The sequence below is a fragment of the Vipera ursinii genome (assembly GCF_947247035.1).
Source record: "Vipera ursinii genome assembly, chromosome: 3".
In the NCBI taxonomy this organism is placed as follows: domain Eukaryota; kingdom Metazoa; phylum Chordata; class Lepidosauria; order Squamata; family Viperidae; genus Vipera; species Vipera ursinii.
In genome coordinates this window covers 186,479,063-186,499,554 of record NC_139516.1, presented here as the reverse complement: position 1 = coordinate 186,499,554, position 20,492 = coordinate 186,479,063, and the positions used below count along the sequence as shown (strand labels likewise).

General features: G+C 37.2%; 1 protein-coding gene across 1 annotated transcript in view; it reads right to left on the bottom strand.

Moving 5' to 3' along the window:
• Positions 1-9,034: 9,034 nt before the first annotated feature.
• The window catches only part of SLC26A7 (solute carrier family 26 member 7), a gene marked incomplete at both ends in the record, with an annotated part of 63,227 nt that continues 51,769 nt past the window's right edge, over positions 9,035-20,492 (bottom strand). The window contains 4 exons of the mRNA XM_083358182.1: positions 9,035-9,070; positions 15,007-15,110; positions 15,208-15,262; positions 19,651-19,750. Coding sequence (XP_083214308.1) covers positions 9,035-9,070; positions 15,007-15,110; positions 15,208-15,262; positions 19,651-19,750 — 295 coding nt within the window. The remainder of the gene's footprint in view (positions 9,071-15,006; positions 15,111-15,207; positions 15,263-19,650; positions 19,751-20,492) is intronic.

Genomic DNA, 20,492 nt, shown 5'->3' with positions numbered 1-20,492 from the left:
ATTCTATTATTTACTATGAAGGCTACTCAATTTCTTCTGAGGGATTCTTGCCCGCAGTAGTATACCTGATGGTTATCTGAATTAAATTCACCCATTCCTGTCCATTTTAGTACGCTGATACCTAAGATGTTGATGTCCAGTCTTGTCATCTCTTGTTTGACCACGTCCAGCTTTCCTTGATTCATGGATCTTACATTCCAGGTTCCTATGGAGAAAAAATCTTTACAGCATCGGACTTTCCTTTCAACACCAGACACATCCACAGCTGAGCGTCCTTTCGGCTTTGGCCCAGTCGCTTCATTCTTTCTGGCGCTACTAGTACTAACTCTCTGCTCTTCCCCAGTAGCATACTGGACGCCTTCCGACCTGAGGGGCTCATCTTCCAGCGTCATATCGTTTTGCCTTTTGGTACTGTCCATAGGGTTTTCATGGCAAAGATACTGGAGTGGGTTGCCATTTCCTTCTCCAGTGGATCACGTTTTGTCAGAACTCTTTGCTATGACCTTTCCGTTTTGGGTGGCCCTGCACGGCATAGCTCATAGCTTCATTGTATTATGCAAGCCCCTTCGCCATGACAAGGCAGTAATCTATGAAGGGGAATTATATCTGTACTGGAGTTTCATTCTTTCCCTGAAAGACCCCTTCCTCTGCTATGGGAATTGTAACAAGACAAACTGAAGGTTTGGAAAGAAGAAGCATAATGGGTAGTGTGGCTTCAGTTTCTGAACCCTTCCTTGTCTACATACCTTAGTGCAGGGTTTCCCACTATCAGCAACTTTAAAATGTGTGCACTTCAACTTCTGGAATACTGGATGGGCAATTTTGGGAGTTGGAATCCACATATCTTAAAGCTGATGAAGTTGACAATCACTGCCTTAATGGAATCCAGATTGGATTATGACATAAAAATAACAGTGCACAATGTTTTTTCCTCTTACCCTTCTCTTTTGTATTTTGCTGGTCTTTTTCAGAATGCTGAAGAGCAGAAAAGCCATGGCCTGAGGATAATGCAAGGCCCAGAATTTTGAGTCAGGAGGAAAATTGAATGGGCTAGTCCTCCACACCCAGTATAGAAATATTTTCCATTGATTGGATTTTAATCAACATTATACCACTAGTTTTATAAGTCATACAAACTATTTTCAAAACAGGAAACAGAAATCTTTCAGTTCATTGCTGTTGAACCCTTTCTTATGGACTGTCTTTAACTGAACTTCATCTTTGTTAGCTTCAGCCTAAAAATAATCCAGTCTAAAAGATTTAATTGTTGAACACCTGCAGGCTCTTTGGAACCACTGCCCCCACCCCTTGCTGATGAGAAGTAATACAGCCCAATGGGAGACCATACAATAACATTTAACTAAATGAGACTACTAAATGAGGCATCTCAAGCAAATGTTTTCGTGAAGGCATTTTTCAGGTTTACCCAAGGGTTGAGAAAAAAGTACTTTTGTCTTGACTGCACACAGAAAATGTTGATGTATACATTTATTTAGTTTTATATTTTCTGCATACTCACCATATCTGATCATAAGGGTAGATCAAAAGCATCTCCTGTTTCAAACCAACCATGGTTTCATTCAAACTTAAATCTAACTACAAGGTTTTGATTACTTTTTCAGTTTTTGTACTACAGAGAAGGTCTTTTTTAATTGAAAAGTTTTACAAAATTTTAATAATAAACCCCCCCTTCCCTCCCTCCCCGGACTTCCCAAAGCAGAATACAGGGTATTACATATAGCAATCTTATGCAAACATATGCTAAATATCTATTACAACGTTAACAAACCTTCCACCCTTTAACTCCCTTATAACAAAACTAAAGTAATTATAATAACACTTCTATAATTGTTAAAAATTATTCATATGCTATTTGAAACTTTTAGTCCCATATTTGTTCTGAATATAATCAATCCAACTTTTCCATTCCAAAATATATTTTTCTTGTGACTGTTCTTTCAAATATGCTGAAACTTTTGCCATTTCAGCTACGTCCATTACTTTAAGTATCCATTGTTCTATTGTAGGTAAATCTTCTTTCTTCCAATGTTGCGCCACCAACAGTCTGGCTGCCATTATTAAGTGTAACGTTAATTTAGTTTCTATAACAGTACAATCCGAAATAATCCCCAATAAGAATAGCTGCGGAGTAAATCTTATTTTTTTCTTAAAAACTTTCTGAAAAATCCACCATATTTTTATCCAAAAGGCTTTAACATTTTTACCTGTCCACCATATATGATAATAAGTTGCCTCTTCACTACCACATCTCCAACACTTAGGTGGTTGATTTGGATACATACATGCTAATTTTTTAGGATCTAAATGCCATCTATAAAACATCTGGTAAAAATTCTCTCCTTAGGTTTTGTGCTTGTGTAAATTTTACATTTCTACATTTCTAAAAAAAAACCAATTTTTTTCCCAAGTATCCATCATTATGGGCTCTTGAATATTCTGAGCCCATTTTATCATACAATCTTTAACTCCAATTCTGAATCAATCTCTATAAGAGCATTATATAACCTTTTTATATGCAATTGACTTTGATCTCTAATTTGCTTTATCAAATTTTCATCAACTTTTATTATACCAATTTTCTGATCTTCTATCCATCTAGCTTGTAATTGTATAAACTGAAACCAAGTATGTACTATCTTTTCTTCCTTTAAAACATTTAAAGGTTTCAGTTTCAAAATATTCCCTTCCATCCTAAGAAGTTCTTTATAAGTAATCACATCTTGTTTCTGCTCCACATTTATATTTCCTATTGCATGTCTAGGTATTGCCCATATAGGTATTTTATTATTTAATATATATTGGTACTTTTTCCAAACTCAGAACAAAGCGTTCCTTAAGATATGAGTCTTAAAAATATTATCCACCTTTTTGTCATAAAATAAATACGCATGCCATCCATACAATAAATCATACCCCTCAATATTCAATATTCTTTCATCCATTAAGTTAAACCAATCACTAATTGTTGATAACACAACTGCATCATAATATAATCTCAAATTGGGCATCTTCAAACCCCCTCTCTCACATGCATCTTGCATTATTTTAAGCTTTACTCTTGGTCTTTTCCCTGCCCAGATAAATTTATTAATACCTTTTTGCCACTCATTTAAATTTGCATCTTTCTTAAGTATTGGTATCATTTGGAACAAAAATAAAAATTTTGGTAAGACATTCATCTTCACGGCTGCTATTCTCCCCAACCAAGACAATTGTAATTTTTTCCAACTATCAATCTCCTTTTGTACTTTTTGCCATAACAATTCATAATTGTTTTTATATAATTTCACATTCGATGCTGTGATATATACCCCCAAGTATTTAACCTTTTTTACTATTTCAAATCCTGTTGATTTTTCTAACGCTTCTTTGTTTTATAGTCATATTTTTATTAATATTTTAGTTTTTTGCTTATTAACTTTAAATCCAGAAATTTGTCCATATTGTATTATCACATCTAATAATTCTAAAACCGATTGAGTAGGTTGACTTAAAGTAACAACCAAGTCATCTGCAAACATTCTCAACCTATAATCTTGATGCCTAATTTTAATTCCCTTTATCTTATTTGATTCACGTATTTTAATCAATATTTCCAGTGTTAGAACAAACAACAATGATGATAAAGGGCATCCCTGCCTTGTTCCTTTTTCAATTTTACAAATTTCTGTTAAATTACCATTAACAATTATTTGTGCTGTTTGCTTTTGATATATTGCTTTAATAGCCTGTAAAAAATAATCCCCAAATTCCATCTTTTCTATTACTTTCAATAAAAATTGCCAATTCAATTGATCAAAAGCCTTCTCTGCATCTAAAAATATCAATGCAGCAGAGAGGTTGTTTCTTTCCAAATATTCCAATAAATTAACAATTTGTCTTACATTGTACTTCATTTGTCTGCCAGTTATAAACCCCGACTGATCATTATGTATCACTTGTTGCATTATATTCATTATTCTATTTGCCAATACTTTAGTAAATATCTTATAATCAGTGTTTAAAAGAGATATTGGTCTATAATTCTTTGGTTGACTAAGATCTTGATCCTCCTTTGGAATCAATGTTATGAAAGCTGTTCTCCATAATGGGGGCACTATCCCCCAAGTTGAATTGTTCTAAATAAGTCCTTTAAAGGCTCCACCATTTCTGACTGCAAATTTTTATAATAACTAGCTGTCAATCCATCTGTCCCTGGTGATTTACCCAATTTCAACTGTTTAATTGCTAAAACAATCTCTTCAGAAGTTATTAAAGGATTCATTCCATCCCGCTGCTCTTGAGTAACCTTAGGAATATTCACCTCTTGTAAATATTTATCTATATCTATACTTTGAATTGTATCACTTGCATATAATTTAGAATAAAATTCTGAAAATACCTTTCTGATAATATCTTGTTAATAAACCTTTTTACCTTTATATTCTATTTTCTCTATCGTCCAAGCCTTTTCTTTTTTCCTTAACAAGTAAGCTAACCATCTACCTGGCTTATTAGCATTATAAAAAGTATTATGTTTAGTGTATCGTATGTTGGTTGCCACCTGGTCTGCCATCAACATATTAAACTGCCCTTTCAATAAGTTAATTGTTTCTTTCACTTCCTTATCAGCTGGGTTCAAGATAAGTAACCTCTCCTTCATCTTTATTTCCTCTTCTAACTCCTTTCGCTTTTGTTCCTTTTTACGTCTATACTTGTTATTCAAATGTATTAGGACTCCTCTCATATAAGCTTTACTTGCATCCCAAACCATTTCAATCGAGGTGCCCTTATGCATATTCATTACAAAAAATTCTCTCATTTGTTTTCTACATTCATTCACAATTTCCTCATATCTAAACAAATTTTCATTTAATCTCCAAGATCTTCTATCCCTTTTCTCTTGAACCAGTTCCATCCACACTGGACTATGATCTGTTAATGTTCTTGGGCATATCTTAATTTTCTTCACCCTAGAAAAAAAAATCATTGGTAATTAGTATAAAATCAATCCTTGAAAAAGATTGGTGCCTATCTGAAAAAAATGTAAAATCCCTCTCTTTCATATTTCACTCTCTCCAAATGTCTCTCAATTCCAGGTCATCCATAAGCTCAAAAAAAGTTCTAGGCAGTTTCGCACAGTTTGATATTCCATTAGAAGACCTTCTTTTGTCTTTTCCTGTGTCCAAAACTCCATTGCAATCTCCCATTAAAATACAAGATTTATAATCCCATTGGGTTATTCTGTCATGTTTATAAAAATTTTCTTGATGTTGATTTGGTGCGTATATTCCAACCAAAAGTATTATCTTTCCTTCTATTATAAGTTCAATTGCAATATATCGTCCTTGTGCATCTGCCTCAATTAATTTAGCAGTTAAATCTTTCTTTAAGTATATAACTACTCCATTCTTCTTATCCGGGGCAGATGCAACAAAATGTATTCCCAATCTGGAGTTTGTCAAATACTTTTGGTCTACTACTCTAATATGTGTCTCTTGCAAACAAATAACATCATTTCTATATTGTTTCAAATAATGAAATATTTTTTTCCTCTTTTGTGGTGAATTTAAGCCATTAACATTCCAAGTTAGAAACTTGGTCGCCATCTTTCACGACTAGAAGCTTTTGGAACAATTCCTGCAGATTCATATGAACCTGTTGCTTTGGTCTTGCCCCTCCCACTGCTTCCATTTTAGTAAGTTCTTGAGTTTTAATTTGATCTTGCTGTTTCTGCTGTTCTTGCGCTTTTCGTCTGGCTGCTGCTCACGTCACTCTTTGGCCTCTAGGTTCCTCTATTGATTTCAAAGACTGGTCCATATCCACAACTAATTGTAGTTCTTCTTCAACCAACAAATTTGAACCTTCCACATAAATCTGCTTCTCTTCCATTTGAGACTGTTTTTTCTCTCCTTCGTTTCTTTTTTTTTCAGGAAATAGTGGCAAATCTGCTTTCAGTACATTAAAATAAAATTCTTTTGCTTTCCCTATTGTATTATTTTATTTTTATTTTTATTTTTATTCCATTTATATCCCGCCCTTCTCCGAAGACTCAGGGCGGCTTACAAGCTTAGCAGTAGCCTTCATTCTATGTATATGCCTGCTTATTAGGGCTTTCACGCACACCCCAAGCGGCATTATTACAAAGTCAGCTTAATTGCCCCAAACAATCTGGGTCCTCATTTTACCTACCTCGGAAGGATGGAAGGCTGAGTCAACCTTGAGCCTGGTGGGATGCGAACCTGCACTAATTGCAGGCAGCTGGTGTTACTTAAGGAGGCATTAGCCCACTGCTCCACCAAGGCTCTATTAAGACGATATCTTGTACCTAAGTAGTTGACCACTATTCCAGCCGGTATATCCCATCTGAACTGATGCTGCCTTTTTTTCAATTCATTTACCAGAAAAGCAAACTCTTTCCTTTTTCTTAAAATTTTTGGAGGAATTTCTTTCAATATCAAAACTTCTTGATTTTCCACTTGGAACCTATTATTATAAAAAGCTTGATTAATGTCATTTCAAATCACCCTCTTCGAAAAATAAATCACCACATCTCTTGGTAAATTCCTCTGCTTCGCAATCCAGGAGTTGACTCTAAAAACTTTTTCAATTTCCCGTATGAAATTCTCAACTTGCCAACCCAATATTGGAGCAAAGGCCTTTGCCAGTATCTCTCTCAGGTTTTCCTGTTTGTTCTCCTTCAGTCCTCTAATTCTTAAAGCAAATTCCATTTCTCTATATTGTAGCATTACTGTTTCATCTTCCATCTTTTCCATTTTATTTTGAGCCTCAGTCATCTTATCTTCCAACGCAATATTACCTTGAGTTAATTCTTCCATACGATCATCCATGTTTTGAATATGTTTTGCCAGTCCCTGAAATGCCAATAGAATATCTTCCCTTATTTCTTTATTTTCAATCTGCATAGTTTCTTTAATTTCTCCAATCTCTTCTGACATTAACTCAAATTTATCATTCATTTTTTCATCTGTTTTTTCCATCTTGTTTTCTATTTTCTCCATCTTATCATTTATTTCATTTTCTATTTGTTTAGTTTGAGATTTCAAAGCCTCCTGCAGATCTTTTAATGTTAAAGTTTGGGGGGGGCATTAAATCCTGTAAGTTTGATTGCTGTGCTGGTGAAGTCCCTGCACTCCTGTGGGCTCCAGGTTTTGATGATTTTAATGACATCTTAAATCAATTTTATTCTCTGTATTTAAAAAGATTAATCAAGTCAAAATGTTTATAGTCTTGCTGTTCTCTTCTTAAAATTCTTTTAGGTTCTTATAATTTTCTTATAGTCTTTACAGTTTTCAATATTCAAATGGCCACTTTCACTTTCAAAGCATTTTCGATTCTTTGTTACAAAGAATCATTCAGGCGCCATCTTCCCTTTCTTTTTAAAACGACAGAAAGTTGAGATTCCAGAGTTAAAGTCTTATACTTGCTGTTTATACTGCTCCCGCATCTGCTCTGCCTGCATTAATTCCTCAAGATAACAATCAGATCAAGTCAAGTCCAGCAGGAGTGGATTCAGTGTCTTGCTCTGCTTTGAAGCAGAGAAATCCTCCGATCCGGAGTGTTTCCAGGCTTCAGGGGAGCTCACACCCTCCAAGCCCCAGAATAAACACTCTGGGGCTCTAGGGGAGCTCTACCCCTACCTGGAATCTCCCCTTCCCCTCTTCGCCCGAGGGGAAGGGTTTTCAGCTGCAGAACAGCTGATTGTCGGCTGCTCCGTGGCTTTTACGGAATCAGAGGGCTGGCAGTCGATTTCGACCGTCCACACCGCTGAAGCGCCACCTGGAAGTCCAAAGAGAAGGTCTTACAGTTATAATAATTCTCCCTTTGTGTAGCTCTTCTCATGCAGATATATTGATATGAAAATACAGATTCTTTCCTTTACAATGTAGTTTAAAAATAAGTCTTGTTTAGATCCTTCCAAAAAATTTATATTAGTATATTCTGATGAACTTAATGGTGCTACTTTAATTTACATTCACAACAGTCCAAAATTAAAAAGAAGCAATACATCATTTGGGGGAAAGAAGCAATACATAATTATGGGGAAGAAAGTAAATTAAAATGAAGATAAATTAGACATGGCTCTGTGCACACTAAAATGTGCTGTTTGTATTGCTTGACTTGATAAGGACATTTACTGGTTCAGCAGTTTTTGATGAGAGAGTTTTTTAAATTAAAAGGTACCTTCATATGAATGATAGAAGCTTCATCCCATGCTAGGTTGATGATAGGAAATAGGTCTGGCTTTACTATAGTTACATTTGGCCTTTCAAAATTGCAACAATCCCTTGGCTACTTTGTGCATGTAAAAATAATATCTTTGTAACCCTTCATATATTTATTGACAGACGAACAAATGCTAGTTAGCCTCTGTTTATGGCAATGATTTTCCCTGCCAGGATACTACTGATATAGAAACTTAAAATTTATTCTCAAAGGAATGTATAATGAAATTCTTTTATATCCCTCATTTAAAACAATGCAATAAAGAGACAAAATTCAAAATAATAACTTCTATGTATTTAGCAGAATGTGAAAGTGGCAATATATGATTGTTAATTTCAGATATTTAACAAAATAATGACCTTTATTGCAGTTTGCAATCGCACGTAAAAATGACAGATTTTGGATTAGATACATTGCACTATAAAATTCAATGATGTTGCATTCTTTTCTGCACAAACATACTTTTCAATTGTAATAAGACAGCTAAAACAGCATACATCACAGTAGTATCTTAAATTGCTTTCTATTTCTTAACTCTTCATGCATAGAAAAACATGTGATCATTGAAGAAGAATCTAAGTTTATAAAAATAAACCCTGCCACTGAACTTAATTCAGAGAAAAACCTTAAGGAAATATAGGCGGAAAACACGGCTGCTGTTGGTTTGTTAAATATACTTAGCAATTATCACCAACAAAATCCCATGTTTAAACGTCTGAAGAAATTCTTTGGCACCATTCCTTCTGTAAGTGAGCAGTTTGATAGACAGACTGGAATCAGATTGGCATCAAATCTCAGTACATTCATTAAACTTGCAAAAGTTCTGAAATGTAAAAAATAAAGCCATTTTACTGTGCATATTTATATTTTGTATTTCTTAACCGCAGATCTCCCTCACATGTACATGCATATTTCTACCTATCACCTCTCTCTCTCTCTCTCATTATCTCTTTGAGAAATGAAACAGTGCTAAAGTCAAACTTCCTAATTACAATCTTCTATCAATGAAAGAAAGATGTATTCTCCATTGCAAGAAAACAGTGTAACATAAACCATGTTTCTCCAGCCTGCTGTCCTCCAGATGTACTGGATTACAGCTCCTATAATTTCCAGCCAGCAAATGTTCAGAAGCCTTCCAGTTTGTTTGTTTGGTTGGTTTTTTGTAAATAAAATGTATTGGCTGCCCATCTTACCATAAGGTAACTCTGGGTGGCTTACAGACATAAAAAATACATCTACATTAAAACCTGAATAGATTAAAACCAAAGATTAAAATCAAGGACACATGGGGAGGGCGGGGGCAGAATGGGGGGAGGTGAGATCTGTTCTTGCTTGATCAACTACCTCCATTATGCTGTTCCCCCACTGGGCCTCCAAGCCAACTGGCAGAGCCAGGTCTTTAGGCCCTTAAGAAAGGATAGGATGGTTAGGGTCAACCTCACATCAGGGGGGCAATATGTTCCAGGTGGGCAGGAGCAACAGCAAAGAAGGCCCTCCTCCTGGACCCCACCAGTCAGAATAATTGGGCTGACCTGACCTGCAGCATGCCTTCTCTGTCAGCACAAGTGGGATGGACCAATCCCAGTGGGGTGAGAGAGTCCCTCATGTAACCTGGGTCCATGCCATGAAGGGTTTTAAAAGTGATCATCAACACCTTGAATTGCACCCAGAAGCAGACATACAACCAATGCAGCTCACAGAGCCATGGTGTAACTGGGTCCATTCTTGGGGTCCCCAAAACTGCCTGCACCAGCTGTAGCCTTCAAATGCTCTTCAAGAGTAGCCCCATGTAGAGTGCATTACAATAGTCCAAACATGAGCTGACTACAGACTGAACGACTAAGCCCAAGGGAGTCCTTTAACTCAGTTCTTGAGATAAAGAAGTCACTGGCTCTGCTGACTGCTGATTGCTGAGATTTGACACCTACAATCTGGGGAAAAGACAGTAAGATCTTGTATTTTGTGAACAGCTATCAGAATCAGGCATGCATTATGGATAACTAAATCCAAATCAAGACTATCTTATTTTATTGATTTATTAATTTTATTTGCCACTCATCTTGCAGTTCAATATCATGACATCAATGAAGGCAATTCCTGTACTTCAAGTCTTCAAGCTGCTAAACCCTGAAATTTACTGTTCTTCTTATCTTCTAAGAAATCTATCATTAGTAAGTTTTACCTTTCCTTCCCATCATCTCATTACCTACCAGTTGGTAGGCAGATCATGTAGCCAACTGGGGTACTGATTTAAATCATTCACACTTTGCAAACCTATTCCAGTGCTGTTGTGTGTTGACAACAACCCTTTCTCAAATTTTACACTCCATTTGCTAACGATAAACAGAAAAAGGCATAATAAAATTCTTTGCACAAATAGTGCCCAAGGAAATGTGTCTAAAATATATATAATCAGGAAATGAGCACATAACTGAATAAACATTTTCATGTTAATTTTTTTTTACTGAAATTGATAGAGAAACAAGATGGACTAAATATAGAACTAGAAAAATGAGAAATTGAGTGAAATCCAACTTGGCAGATGTAGATTATTCACATTAATTGCAGTGGGCCCTGGCATTTGATTGGCACTGGGCCTGTTCATTAAATTACGTGTCTACCATATTTCTGGAGTCTCTAACAACAATTTGCAATAATCATGATTGTGATTGTTTGATTTGGAAAGTAGGGGATAAACCGTAGAGTTAATTCCACGATTATTGCATGGCTATAAATAACAGCTGCAGTATTATCTGTCCTTATTTTTTGCTACTAAGGGAATCTTCAAGAAAATGTTTATTATTTTTTTTCTTGATTCTTTACTTTATATAAGGAAAAGCAGAGGGCGGATGTTTGAATGGTTAAGTATGATGTGCCCCTCTATTCTGTAATACATCTAAACAAATGTCACTAAATTTCTTAACTTTGGTTGATCAAAGTTAAGTAACTTTGTTAAGTTAAGTAAGTTTGTTTAACTTACAGGAATGTTTATGGTAATAAGATGGAGAAAAAGAAGGTAACAACTCATTAATTAGTTTTGCATTTTTCTTTTGGAGGGCACTCGTTCTTAAGCTCAAACCAACTCATATATCTAAAACAATAAAAATGGAAATGCTCTACATAGCCTGAAGATGTGGTTTAGTTACAGAAAAGAAGCTTATAGGAGTTTGCATTACAAAATAAATTTACGCCTCATAAAACTGCACACAAAAAAGCATACTTTATATTCAGTTATATGGGTTCCAACAGAAATATGCATAATGCTTTTTTCCTCACAGAAGCTGTAAATTACTTTTATCATTTGGTGGATGAATTGGAAATATTAATGATTGAAAGGGCAAAACAAATGAGATGATCGGCTCCAGCATCCAAATTGTGATCATGTGACTGTGGGGATGGTGTAACGGTCATAACTTTGAGGAGGAGTCATAGGTCACTATTTCAAAGGCCGTCAATTCAAGCAACCATTTCACAAACAGTTGTACAGTAAGTCAAAGACACTGTTTCCTTCTGATCCATTCTGTCAGCTCCCCACAGCTAGTCAGAGGTGCTAGATGTGAGGAACTCTATACTTCCCTACTAGATGTCTAGTTGCAGGTTCAGCCCTATGCAATCAGAGAGACTGGCACAAAACCGTCATCTCCCCAAGGATAGTTCCAGTGTTGGGTGAGATGCCAAAAGAAGCAGATGGGAAGATATGGTCTCCGATCCCTACTAGCCTGGAAAAATACTAGGGAAAGTAGAAAATGAAAAAAGGAATAGAATTGGAAAATACCCACCAGCTCTCCAATCCCACAGTGTAGCTCCTGGTAACTGAAGAATTGTGAAAAAAGAGAAACCTACTTCCAGCTCTTACAGGAGTGGAGGTAAGGTGGAAAAAGATGGCTATTTTGAAAATCCTAGTTGTAAAAAACTGTTATCTGCTGGTACCAAGAGCAAACAGACCTGGGAAACAGTGCCAAGAATCCAGATGAAAGGATGCACACCCACAGCCACCTATAATGGCCAATAAGAGCTGAGTAGGTCTCAGCCACTGAGTGTCATTGAGTCTATCATTTATTTATTTATTTATTTATTTATTTAGTTACATTTATATACCGCCCTATTCCCTGAGGACTCAGGGCGGTTTACAGGGAATTAAAAATCCACCATACAAAAGTTAAAAAAAACAATTAAAAAATATTAAATTACCCTGTATACATTAAAACCCCAATTAAAAATTTCTCCTCAGCCTGGGCCTGAGAGCTCAAAGAGCCAGGTCTTCAGGCCCCGGCGGAATGATCGGAGGTCGGGGGCAGTCCTCAGCTCCACCGGCAGCTGGTTCCAGAGGGCAGGCGCTCCCACCGAGAAGGCCCTATCCCTGGGTGTCACCCGCCGGCAATCTCTCACCGGCGGCACCCTGAGCAGACCCTCCCTGTGGGAGCGCACTGGGCGAAGGGCGTTTGATGCCGGCAGCAGGTGTTCCCTCAAATAGCCCGGACCCAGGCCATGTAGGGCTTTATAGGTAATAACCAGCACCTTGAATTTCACCCGGAGGGCAACCGGAAGCCAATGCAGCTCGCGGAGTAGAGGTGTTACATGGGAGTATCAGGAGACCCCCATTACAACTTGCGCGGCCGCATTCTGCACCAGTTGAAGCCTCCGAGTGGTCTTCAAGGGCAGCCCCATGTAGAGAGCATTACAGTAGTCCAAGCGGGAGGTCACAAGCGCATGAGTAACTGTGCGTAGGGCGTCTCGGTCCAGATAGGGACGCAACTGGCGCACCAGGCGAACCTGTGCAAAAGCCCCCCTGGTCACGGCTCCTATGTGGTCTTCAAAATTGAGCCGTGAATCCAGGAGGACGCCCAGGTTGCGAGCCCTATCAATGGGGGGTAACACCTCACCCCCCATCGTTAGAGGTGGAATAACTTGGTTAACCCGAGATGCCGATATGCACAGCCACTCAGTCTTGGCAGGATTGAGACGAAGCCTGTTTCTCCCCATCCAGACCTGAACCGCCTCCAGGCACCGGGACATCACGGAGAGGGCATCACTGGGTTGGTTCAGGGTGGAAAGAAAAAGTTGGGTATCATCAGCGTACTGGTGATACCCCACACCGAAACCACGAATGATCTCGCCCAGCGGCTTCATATAGATGTTGAACAGGAGAGGCGAGAGGACCGACCCCTGAGGAACTCCACAAATGAGAGACCTCGGGGTGGATCTCTGCCCTCCTGTCAACACCGACTGCGAGCGGCCCTGGAGGTAGGAGGAGAACCACCGTAAAACGGTGCCTCCCACTCCCAACCCCCTGAGACGCCGCAGCAGGATACCATGGTCGATGGTATCGAAAGCCGCTGAGAGATCTAATAGGACCAGGACAGAGGAGCAACCCCTGTCCCTAGCCCTCCAGAGATCATTCACCAGCGCGACCAATGCCGTCTCCGTGCTGTATCCGGGCCTGAAGCCCGATTGGTACGGGTCCATCATTGGTGAGATGTAGATCATTTATACAGAAAGATGAGTGCCAGAAGAAGAGGGAAAACCTCACTTTAACATCAGAAAAAACAAATCTAAACTGCTTCTCTGGGAGGCTTCAATACTCTTCAAAGGTGATGTCATACTCTTCAATACTTTATGGTAAGTGGAATATGAGGATGAGTCCATAGATTCAGAAGATGGTGGATTGGAAGAGTGGATTGGAAATCCATGATTCACCCTTCTCAACTCATAAAATCTCAAGCCACCCAATGAAATTAGCAGGGAAAGGGGGATTTCAAAGGTCACATAATCTTTAATTCATGTATGAACTTCACTACTCTAGGTAACAACAGTCCCAATGGCAACACTCTAATGAGAGATTAAAAGATGCTATCAGTGGTAATAAACCATGCAACCTAGAAGCAGACCTGCTTTCTTAGAGTTCTTGAATAATAGATTATAAAACTTTTATTCATAAAACATGAAACTCAGTCAACTGAACACTCAAATTGAACATTATCATCATCATCATCATCATCATCATCATCATATGCCTGCAATTAGTGCAGGTTCGCATCCCACCAGGCTCAAGGTTGACTCAGCCTTCCATCCTTCCGAAGTAGGTAAAATGAGGACCCAGATTGTTGGGGGCAATTAAGCTGACTTTGTAATAATGCCGCTTGGGGTGTGTGTGAAAGCCCTAATAAGCAGGCATATACATAGAATGAAGGCTACTGCTAAGCTTGTAAGCCGCCCTGAGTCTTCGGAGAAGGGCGGGATATAAATGGAATAAAAATAAAAATAAATAAATAAATATTATTATTATTATTATTATTATTATTATTATTATTATTATTATTATTATTATTATTATTATTATTATTATCAACAATAATAATGTTGGAAGGGACCTTGGAGGTCATCTAGTCCAACCCCCTGCTTAGGCAGGAAAGCCTATACCATTTCAGACAAATGGTTGCCCAGTGTCTTCTTAAAAACTTCCAGTGTTGAAGCATTCACAATTTCTAGAGGCAGGTTGTTCCACGGATTAATTGTTCTAACTGTCAGGAAATTTCTCCTTAGTTCCAGGTTGCTTCTCACTTTGACTAGTTTCCATCCAGTAAACACATATACACATACTCAAGTAAACACATACACACACATAGACACAAACCATAAGGGCTGAGCATTTCCCTTTCTCCTATTTTTTTGTAAATTGGGTTTCCACTTTAGAAAGAGGACTTGAGGTAACCTCTGTTAGCCTCTTAGCATCTGTTTTTATCATAGACCGAGACTCACCCTGCTAAACTGGATGGCAGAAACAGCCGAAGAAACTGACTCATGGAAGACAGCATTTTCTAATTCTAGCTTTCCATTGAGTTTCAATGCCTTTTTCAAAGAGGCTGTAATAAGAGAATGTGGCTTTGTAAAAGAGGAGCAGGAACACCACAAATTAAACATAATTCATAAAAATTATCTTCACTGAAAATTGATACCTGCCTTTGCAATTTGCCAGAAAAACATTTACATTGTTTTTTTGAGCATCCATATAAATCTAAAAGAGAAAAAATATTAACATATATTATTGAGGAATATGAAGCATTATTTTTAAACTGTTATGTAAATAGAAAAGAACAAAACAATACAATGTTAATAAATAACTTTAATACAATTAATTATGTCAAGTAGACAAAGAATGAGAACATAACCCAAAACACTGATCTATTTTTCTAAATTTACCCTACATTTTTCAATGTCATTATTAGCAATCTTTTTTTTCAAGATTTGTAATATTCTTGCTATAGATAAAAAGCTCTTCAGATTTTATTAATTTCTGAAACACTCAGCTCTTTTTTTGTTTATGCATACTTCAGGCGTCTGTCTTATTTTATTTTGCCAATAACTCTTTGATTTCTAAATCTAATTTTCTTACTAATTGTGAGGATTTCTTTTTAATTAAACTGAACTGGTTTATTCATTCTCCTTATATTACTTGCTTTCATAGCCTGCTATCTCATTTGCTTTGCATCATTTTCTTTCAGAACATTTGTTAAGACTTAAGATAGGTTTTGTTCTGCTGCCTAAAAACTAATACAGGATATTTTCTTGACACTTTCAGAAGTGCTTTGTCATGGCTTTCTTCCTAGGCCTGAGAGAGAAAGACTGCCCCCCAAAGTCATTCCGACTGTACAATGAATAGTTGTGCTTGACAGGAAAAATGAAATGAAAATTTGCAAGTTATACTTACGTGCTAAAAATCAGAATATTTTACTTTAGTAGAATGTAGACTAATTTTAACATATGGAAATTCTTATAGAAAGGTAGGAGGTAGGAGATGGCCTGTTGTTAGGAAAGAATGTTTGCCAACAGCAAGGAAAAATGGCTATGTATAAAGTAAGATTGTGGTTCGGCCCCTTGTATTATGAAGTGAGAGTCGGTATAACAGGAGAAGCATAGCAGTTGATGCAGTGGGAATTGCCTGCTTAATAACTGTAAATAGTGAACAAGAATGCAGAGGCTCAAGAAGGAAAGGATGCTGAATGTATGTGAATTAAATGCAAAGCTAAGTTATCAGTACCAAAAAAAGAAATCATTGAATGGTCTGGTCACATGGAGAGAATCAGTGAGGAGTGAATGACAGTCAATTATATGAGATGGATGGGGTGCATAAAGCAATAATAATTCTTTTTAATGCCTGCCTCTAAAAATTATTTTTTGGCAAATTAGTACCTCATTCTGCACAAAAAAAATTATGCCATAAGGAGACTTCTGAAGAAATGCTTCAGCAGTGTCTCATATATCTAACATAATCTCTGTTTTCTATCAGAATAATGACAACTCTACTATTCCCTATTGTATTTGCTTTACTTTTTTTTAGCAATGATTCATTCAATAAATGTCCATGCATTTCAAAGCAATGAGCTGAACAGGAACATGGTCTAAAGTGATAATAGCATCTACAGTATATTATATCACATGCTTTAACTTCAGGAATCAAAGAACAAAAGATCAAGAAATAATTTATCTGAAATCAGTTCTTACATGCAGAAGAAAGGCATACCAGCATTGGGAAGGATTAATAGAACGCCAAATACATAGCTATTAAATGAAATCCAGAGACAATATCTAGCAAAATATTAAGAATCTGAAAGAGTAATTTGAATGGTAGAGGGTTACAAACTAAAAAAGGATGCAGTATTTGATTCAACTGTTACATGGTCCACTAACTTTGTATATAAAAGTTGAAAACAATTAACATTTGTTCTGGACTTATTGGAAGGTCTTACCAAATACATTGCATGTTGGTGGGGGGGGGGAATCACAAGCTGTATTCCAAATAGCCACTAGAGGGAGGTGTTCTATAATATAAACATTCCCTAAAATAACATGGTTTTGTAACAAATGCAACTTTGCACAGTACAATACAATAAATGGTTTGATGAAGGAATGTCTGTCTTGCATTTTGTTTCTCAACAACTATCTTTCTTGGAAAGCCAAAAAGAGTGTGAAATTAATAATTATCCTGTAGTTGTTCCCTACCTAATCTGCAATTAATACAGCATTCAAAATGTGTCTTATCCATTGAGCGACTTTAAATGCTGAGATAGGCTGTAGGTAGCTGTGCTGATACACAAGAATACAATTGAAAAAAGTTTGAAAACAGATTACACCTATTCCAATGGTATACCACGAATTGCCTCTACTTTTCTTCCCTGGGTTTTATTTAAAACCAAGTCGAAAGGTAATTTTGGAGAGCTTCTGCTGGGACAATACATTCTTGAATGTCTCAAATGGATGGGAACTGACAGATATAAAAAATATCATTTTGAAGGCTCATTGTAAAGGAGATGTACATGGACATAATTATTATTACCATTGCTGATACTTTCAGGGATAGTGAAACTGCTCAGGTGAAGGTTGGTTAAGGGAAAACTTTACCATCTTTAACCTGGCAAAGATTTTCAGCAACACCCAATAACGTTCTCCACAGAAACAAATAAAACAAAATACAAACAAGACATGTCATATGGCTTGACTCTTTGACTGTTTCTCTCTCACTCAGTTACAAAGCAATAATAAGGAGCAAAAATGGCATCTTTCACTCTTCAGATTTTATTAGGTAAACTTCTCAGCAGCTATAAATCCAACCCAAGTGAACAAAGATGCCAAAGATTTTGGATAGGTCATATTTATAGGAAAGGGAAGCAGCTCTGGAACAGAAACTGGGAAAAAAGAATAAAATCATATTTTGTCAAAAAGCAGGAGCCATCATCATCCCGAAACAATGAAGAGATTACTTGATAACCTATTTCTGTCATCAGTTTCTTGTTCATCCATTTCTGCTTTAGCTTGTGAATTTGAAAAAAATATATTAAAATATATTATCTGATAATGTGTTTGGATAAAACATGCATTACAAAACATGTTCTATTTGCACTATATTCTTGGGTAAATTGTATCAGTTGTAACTGCAAAACTTGATAAAATGTGGAGTTTAAAAGAAAAAATTCTGGTATGCATATTAATTTTAGAGATGTGTAGATTTACTTGGATTCTCACTAAAACCACTTTCTAGAGAAGGTGGTTGAGAAGCGGTTGTACTGCAGTTCCAGAAGGTCCTAGGCTGAGATGGATTATTCAGATCCCTCCAGTGAATTTCAGGCCTGCATAAGGGATTGAAATGACATTGGTCACACTTTTGGATGATCTCTGGTGGAAGTAGGACTGGCCTACTGCATCCATCCCAGATCTTTTTGACCTCTTGGTGGTCTTCAATACCATCAACTACGATATCCTTTTGGGTTGGCTTCAGGAGCTGGGGATGGGAGCTACAGTTTTGTGCTGGTTTACCTCCTTGCTCCATGGAGTGCTGCAGGACTCAATGCTTTCACCACTCCTGTTTAACATCTTCATGAAGCCACTGGATAAGATCGTCATTCACCATGAGATGAGGTACCATCAGTGTGTTGATGACACCCAGATAGATAGATAGATAGATAGATAGATAGATAGATAGATAGATAGATAGATAGATAGATAGATAGACAAATAGAGATAGAGATAGAGATATATAGATATAGATATATTGATATAGATATATAGATATAGATACACACACACACACACACACACATGTATATATATACTGTGGATGCCCTTTTGTGGTGCTTCGAGGCTGTGGAGGTCTGGATGGGGTATATGCTTCAGCTGAAGCCTGGTGAGATAGAGTGGCTGTGGATGGGAGACACCTCTGTGTCTGAAAGTTTATAATCTTTGGTTCTGGAAAGGTTTGCACTGCCCCAGATGGACCTGGTGCATAATTTGTGAATCCTGCTGGACTCACAGATCCTGCTCAAGGAGCAGGGGGCAGTCGTTGCTTGGAGGGCCTTTGCACAACTTCATGGGTGTCAGGTACACCCTTTCCTCAATTAAGCTCAGATATTCACATCTTGGTCATCTCTTATATGGACTATTACAATGTGCTCTACATGGGCTACCCTTGAAGAATATCTGGAAGCTGAAACTGGTACAGAACGTAGCAGCACATTCCTGAGCATTCCTAGAGTTACGATGTAACACCTTTGCCACAGAAGCCGCATTGGATGCCAGGTTGCTTCTGGGTCAAATTCAAAGTGTTGCTGATCACCTTTAAAGTCTACCTGTTTACAAGGAATTTTGACTTCTCTAAAATCCAATAATAAGGAACATCACAATAGTTCTATGCCTATTTCAGGAACATCAAGAAGTATGTAGTTCTAAATTGTGGCGTTGGAATATTTTTGAAGTAAAGATAAATATTTCAAAAAAAGGAAGCAAACTTATTAGAGTGTTTAATTTTAAATACCAGTCTTCTAACTTTGTTGGCAGCTTCAACCAACTAAATGTAGAATGAATTTTACTTAAAAAGTAGATGAAGCTGAAGATATAGAAGATCATAAATACCTGAATAAGTACAGAGATACCAGTATAGTCAAAGAAAGTCAAGCCACTGCAATCAAATATTAGATTGTGCCTTTCAGTGGGATGCTGCTGTAAGGATGAACTTCTTAGATCAGCAAATGCAGGATCCACATTCCCTTCTGAAAGAAGTAGAAATTTCCATATGAATAAATCTTTTCTAGAAATTGACAAATATGGGCCTTTCTATCCAGGAATGAATGGCAACCTGTATTATTTTGGATTTTCTTCCAGGTCGTGGACTCTACATTTGTCAAGCTGCTGAGGCTGCAGTGTGAACAATGTTGCAGATATAAGCCATTTTTCTAATTTCCTACAAGGTCAGAAGAACTGAAGGATGGACAAAGGAACCCATTGCTCCTAGAAGTATAATCCATGAAAATAAGCAAGATCCAGGGCGAATATCTCCTTTAAGTGTGGAGACATAGCAATAGCAAAAGCACTTAGACTTATATACCGCTCCACAGTGCTTTATAGCAGTCTCTAAATGGTTTAGAGAGTCAGCACATTGCCTCCAACAATTTGGGTCCTCATTTTACCCACTTTGGAAGGGTGAAAGGCTGAATCAATCTTGAATTGGTAAGAATAGAACTGCTGGCTGTAGATAGAATTAGCTGCAATACTGCATTCCAACCACTGTGCCACCATGGCAATAGTCCAAAGAAGTCAGATAACAATAGTTTATTCTAAGCCAGGGGTAGGCAACCTTGGCTCTTTTATGACTCATGGACTTCAACTCCCACTTGAAGTCCACAAGTCATAAAAGAGTCAAGATTGCTACACCTGTTCTAAGCAGTAGGGTTGTTCCACTAAAAAAGGAAATACTA